The sequence below is a fragment of the Tachysurus vachellii genome, chromosome 3 (genome assembly GCF_030014155.1).
Source record: "Tachysurus vachellii isolate PV-2020 chromosome 3, HZAU_Pvac_v1, whole genome shotgun sequence".
Classification (NCBI taxonomy): Eukaryota; Metazoa; Chordata; class Actinopteri; order Siluriformes; family Bagridae; genus Tachysurus; species Tachysurus vachellii.
This window is the reverse complement of record NC_083462.1, coordinates 10,850,362-10,856,361: the sequence shown is the minus strand read 5'-3', so window position 1 is coordinate 10,856,361 and position 6,000 is coordinate 10,850,362. Positions and strand designations below refer to the sequence as shown.

The 6,000-nt window shown below is 38.0% G+C and overlaps 2 protein-coding genes across 5 annotated transcripts in view; both read left to right on the top strand.

The window, feature by feature from the left end:
* The window catches only part of si:ch211-215i13.3 (brain and acute leukemia cytoplasmic protein), a 5,719-nt gene extending 3,522 nt beyond the window's left edge, over nt 1–2,197 (top strand). Inside the window, exons 2-3 of the mRNA XM_060865700.1 lie at nt 502–619; nt 1,005–2,197. Of these exons, the coding sequence (XP_060721683.1) occupies nt 502–619; nt 1,005–1,056 (170 nt within the window). The 3' untranslated portion in view covers nt 1,057–2,197. The remainder of the gene's footprint in view (nt 1–501; nt 620–1,004) is intronic.
* Nucleotides 2,198–5,213: 3,016 nt separating this feature from the next.
* spire1a (spire-type actin nucleation factor 1a) overlaps nt 5,214–6,000 on the top strand; it is a 37,366-nt gene continuing 36,579 nt past the window's right edge. For all 4 annotated transcript variants that reach the window (XM_060865695.1, XM_060865693.1, XM_060865697.1 and 1 more), the window contains exon 1: nt 5,214–5,661. In XM_060865695.1, the coding sequence (XP_060721678.1) occupies nt 5,367–5,661 (295 nt within the window). In that variant the 5' untranslated portion in view covers nt 5,214–5,366. The remainder of the gene's footprint in view (nt 5,662–6,000) is intronic.

Sequence of the window (6,000 nt, the reverse complement as noted above, 5' to 3'; positions counted from 1 at the left end):
AGCTAGCTACTATTGGTTAATAGCCGTAATTTGTGACTTATGTTACTTGCATAAGTATTGACCCTATTTAGTAGTGTTACGATTTCTGAAATTAATGCAAAATCAAGCAAACTCTATGATGTTCGATGGAGCAATATTACAAAATTGCCATAGATTGTCTGCAGATCTGGGATGAGATGCATCCTGTGATGTCATCACAACATGCATTCAGCCAAAGCTCCTTTCTATTCATGTGTATCGAACATGAGTACAGCTTAACACAGCTTTCCTTTTATATTTGTATCGATGCGTACGAATAAACGGCTCCTGTTTTAACGCCGGAATGATGTACTCACTAAGAGGAATCCTGTGCAATTTCATTTCTATACTTTTTTTTAGATGACACCGAATTTAAGAACGGTTCTAAATAAATGAATTTCATATATCCAGTTTTACATTTATCATAACAGAGTGTCACAATAATCAATTCTGGTGTCTTTTCTTGCTTTCTTTTCCCCGTAGGTAAAGGTGTGGAAGCACGATCTTCTCTGTCTTCTAAAGACAAAAGAATGGTTACCACAGGGATACAGTGTGGAAAACCACCCTTAACCTCTAGCACATGTACAAATCAACAGAGAAGGTTGGTTTTTACTCGAATTGACGTCATTGTTTTTGTTTTTATCCTTTATATTTTCAGAGAAATGAGTCAACAGAGGGGATTTCGTAGATGTAAGAGTTATATGTGTGGCAGTCTCCAGAAAATGATTAGATCTGGCTGGAACACAACCAGAATTAATTTTAGTGTGTAGTTTTTCAATATATAATATAATACAGTCACTTACATTATTCAAATTTCTCCAAGGCCAACCTACATATAATGTACAAGCTTTGTAATACAAAATACATAACATACTGTATGTACCACAGCATGAATGTGTTCTATGAACTTTGACAGAAGGCAGATAAGCAGAAGCATGCAGAGCTTTCTCTTCACGTTCCAGCAATTATATCTTGTTCTTTTACAGCCAGCAAACGAAGCTGGAGAGCGTCCAAGAAAGTGACTGTTCCCTCAAATGATGTTTCTCGAAGCAGTGACGCAGCCTCAGTCCCAGCAAAGCCAAAATGAAGTGGAGGGAGTTCATTCATACATGAAAAGGAGAGTAACAAGGGTTTTGGTCTGGTGATATGACTGTAATTAGGGGCTTGAGCAGGTTTCAGCAGTCAAGAGAAAGGACACTGATTAACATCCCCCAGCATACTCTCTGAAACAAGTGGCTCTGTTATACTTTAATGCCACCATCCTAAGGTTAAGCTGCAAGGAAAGAACCAATAGTATAGTCCGGCCCATAAAAAGCCGATTCCAACTTGGCTAGTAATCATTTAGCAAAAAGTCTAGATGTATTTATTCCCATTTTTTGGGCCAACCACTTTGCACATACTGTATAAGGACTGAATGCACTGTGAGCAGTGAAGGGCTTTTGTAATTTGCGCTGCGTATGTGTGTTTTTTCCCTTGTGTGAAAGAAATGAGTTATTTAACATGAATTATGTTCCAACAAACTAAATCACGGTGACATTATCGAACCTGTCAATAAGGTTACTATTGTAATGTTTCTTTATTTAATGAATAATACTGGAATGGTATAGAACAATCATGATGTTAAAATGTAAGTTTCTTGTGGTATCAGGTAACAGACAACATTTAATGACTTAAAAACTAATAACAACATATGGAAATAAGTATTTTTTTGAATTAACAGAAAAGATGCAGCAAGGCAGAGCAAAACGTATCGTATTTCAGACATCATCATACCAGTATACCATCACACTCCCAGCTATAATTGTTAATCAAAATAGCCGCCTTTTATTGAGTGTTCTTAATATATCTACAAATTAGTGTGTACTGTGTACGTTACTACGTTATTTAGTTTTATTTATTTTTTCTTAATTATAGGCCTTGTGTCTCTTAAATTGATGGACCTCTATATTACTGAATCATAAATCAGTGACATTCATATTCATGTGTGTTTTTCTTGGTTTGAAATTAATTCAATATATAAATGCTCCATTGGTAAAATCTACCCGATGACTAGGATACATGCACCGGCTTGTCTCTAATTAACATATTCAAACCACTTCAAATTACAGTGTGCTTTGCGCTTTTGTGTGATGTGTGAATTATAATGTTTACTTTCAAAATAAAGAATGAGATGGTGTGATTTCATGACTCATATTAACACTTCCACTAGGTGGTGCTGGCAGAATATTTCACATTTCACTGAATCTAGAATTTTCTTACAGCGATGAGTTTAATGAAGAGAATAATAATACAACCACGTCAGCTATCTCGAATATTAATACACTGATCAGCCATAATATTAAAACCAGTGAAAGGTGAAGTGAATAACATTGATTATCCTGTTACAGTGTCACCTGACGAGAGTTAAGATATAGCGCAGCAAGTAAACAGGTTATTTTCGTAGATTTTGATGTGTTGAAAGCAGAAAAGTGCAAGGGTCTGAGTGACTTTGACTTAAAGCGGAAACTACATCAGCTCTTCTTGTGGTGTGTTCCCAGTATGCAGTGTTTAGTACCTACCAAAAGTGGTTCACCAGTCAAGTGGTGGAGTGCATGCCTCAAAGGTCAGAGCTTTGTTTTTGGCAGCACAAGGTCCACCTGCACAATATTCTACAGGTGTTTTAATGTTATGGGTAATCTGTGTATATTACCTATAAAAGCTTCTGTTGCTACTGTCAATTTAAAACGGACAGTCCGTGTGTTGCTATGAAATAAATGTGAACAAAATGGCTCCATTTGGCGTCCAAAAGGTCCTCCATTTGGCGTATTCCAGAATTTTGCTTTGACTATTCACAAAAGTGATTTCAGTGCAACATCTGTTAGTCCCAAAATAGTTTGCTTACAGTGAGCTGCATGTTTATGCAATAATTTATACCCACATCTGGAGATATTGTATAAAATTTTATGCTTGCACACTTATATATTTAGCACATCCTCCATTTTGAAGCTTCAGCACTGCATAAAGTGGTGTTGCTCATAACACCATCAAACTGATTGTATTTAAATACTAAACACAAGTGTTTTGTTTTTTTTCCATATTTTTCCTCTGAAAGCCCTAATATTGAGTATTAATAGTATTGAATATGGCACATCATACTTTTTATCCATTTATTGTTAAGTTTAATGTTGTGGAACTTCCACAATAATTTTGTTCCTTTTATCACAAGATATAAACAGTCTTCCCATATCAACAATTACATAAAACAATTACAAAACTTCATATTGTGGTATAAATATGATATTGTTATTCAACTTTTGCCTGTTCTTCTGTGGGAGATTATCTGTGGTGTGTGATTGTACCCTGTAATGGCTTGTAGGTTCCTGACATTCTGCTGTGACAGAAGCTGGGTTTTTTTTTTTATTTACAGCATTTGGCAGACTATCTTATCCAGAGCAAGTTACATTTATCTCATTTATACAGCTGAGCAATTGAGGGTTAATGGCCTTGCTCAGGGTGGCAGCCTGGTGGACCTGGGAATCAAACTCACAACCTTCTGTTTGGTAGCCCAATGGCATAACCATTAGGCTACCAAACATTTAATCAGTCTTTCATCAAGAACATTTACAGCATTTGGCAGACACTGTTAGTCAGAGCAACTTACATTTATCTCATTTAATGGTCTTCTGAGCAATTGAGGGATGAGCCTTTCCAGTTTGGTGGCCCTGGGATTTGAACTCACAACTGTTCGATCTGTAGTCCAACACCTTAACGGGTGAGGTACCACGTCCCCACATTTTTTGACATTTATGTACATTATATTACAGCAGTCATCCAAACTCCAACATCTTATTTTGGAAATAAAACAAATACTGAAAGTGTTTACAGAAACTGGAATTAGAGTTGTTTGGTTTTTGCTTAGTTTATTTTGAAAGTAGACGTAATAATAATGCCAAATATTACACGAACGATAAGTTTGATCCAAAAATCACACTATTTAATGATATTCAAAGTAGTCAAAAGATTGCTTCAAAACATCACAGTAAAAAACGACACTGTTGATGTTCAGAGGCTCTGCTGGTTGTTATTCCGTGACGTCATTTCAACATGGCGGCGCTTATAACAGTGCAGGGCTGTCAAGTGTCACGCATTGAGAGTGACAGTCACGCTCATCGAATTTCTCACGCAGAAAAACTTTTTGACTATTTATCATATATTTAATATGCCGCAGCGCCCAAAATGTATCAGTCCGCACCGCTGTCTCCATGGAACTGGGCAGGAATCAAGCGCGTCTCCCCTGGAGTTCTTAGTCGAGCCTGACACTTATCAGCAAATCAAAAAAAGAGGCTACACAATAACCAATCAGAAAATAGCACTATTGTATATGGGTAAGATTTAACGCAACAACCAATGGAAAAAAAAAACAACATTTATTAGAGAGGGTATTTTTGATGGTCGGTTTGAACAAAACCTCAACACGAAACAGCTTGTCTCTGGACGGGACATTGTCCTCAATCATGACCCTAAAAATGTCTGGGCTTGAGCCGAACTGTTTTATATGGGACCAACATTACAAATGATAAAGGAGTCTAAAAAGGCAACAAACACAATAAACAACACCAGTCATAATCTCTCTCTCTTTCTCTCTCCCTCTCTCTCTCTCTCTTTCTCTCACTCAAACACACACACATTAATAAATGGAAATTGAACAAATACTTGTAATGTATTTGGTTAAAATGGTCAGTGATCCTGGTGAAACAGTTTTTTTTAGGTTTTTTTTTTGGTGGGGGGTTAGAAATGTCACTGCCTGTGTTCAAAACTTGAGAGCCCTGTAACAGTGAAACGTATAAACAAGAAAAATAACTGAGTGATTCGAGGCGTTAAAACGTATTTAAAATCGCTAAATACCGGCTGATCAAACCTTTCCAGTTCCCACATGGTCACAAACACAGCAGTCACGTGTCGAAATCGTCGTTGTGACGTCACGCCGCCACACCTTGGTGGTTTGTGTTCAGCAATTTGTCTCCTTTTAGGACCGCGAGGACAAAAAAAAAAAGAAACCCGTCATATGACCCGGACCGTGCGCGCTGCTTTCTCTCTCTCTCTCTCTCTCTCTCTCTCTCTCTCTCTCTCTCTCTCTCACGCGCGCGCGCTCACACACACACACACACAAACACCGCACACACGCAGAGAGCACGCAGAGAGAGAGAGAGTGTGTGTGAGAGCAGTGTGGATGTATGGAGTGGAGAAAGGATGCTCCAGCTCTCTAAAGGACGTTATCGTTTATTTATTTAATTCTTAAACCGGCAGGGTGATATAATAATAATAATAATAATAATAACAATAATAATAATAATAATAGTATAATAATAATGGCCAAGCCGCCTGGGAATGAAGACGGAGCAGTAAAGATTGGAGGCACTGAAGTGGACTGTGGTGATGGAGAAGATCTGTGTCTGGAAGATATTTTATCCCTGTACGCTCAGCCCATCAATGAGGAACAAGCCTGGGCTGTTTGTTATCAGTGCTGCCGGTTTTTCAGCCAGTTTAAACGCAGGAGACGGAATTCTCAATCCGGTACGGATGTAGCCATGAAGATTAAAGGACCAGGAGATGTGAGGATCTGTAAAGACGGGACTGTTAAAGTACAGCAGATAAACCCTTCAGGTACATCAGTTTAATCACAACCAATTCAAATGGAATTAAGCAAGAATAATCATTACGCATGCGCTGTCGTGGAGCTTTTGGTGGGGGCTTGGTGTTTGTTTAGCAGACATCCCATCATTTCTGTCTGACTTCATAAACAAATACATCCATGAATGGTTATGTAGAGACAAAGGCTGAACCCCAAATTGGATACTGGAGTGCGCTAGATAGATAGGGTGAAGATGTTGTTCCATATTGTGCAGTGCACTGATTTAGGTGTCGGCTGCGTAAAGGATACAGGACTTTAGATGTCGGCTATATTACAGGATTTTGTTTGTTTGTGTGTGTTTTGGTTTTAAT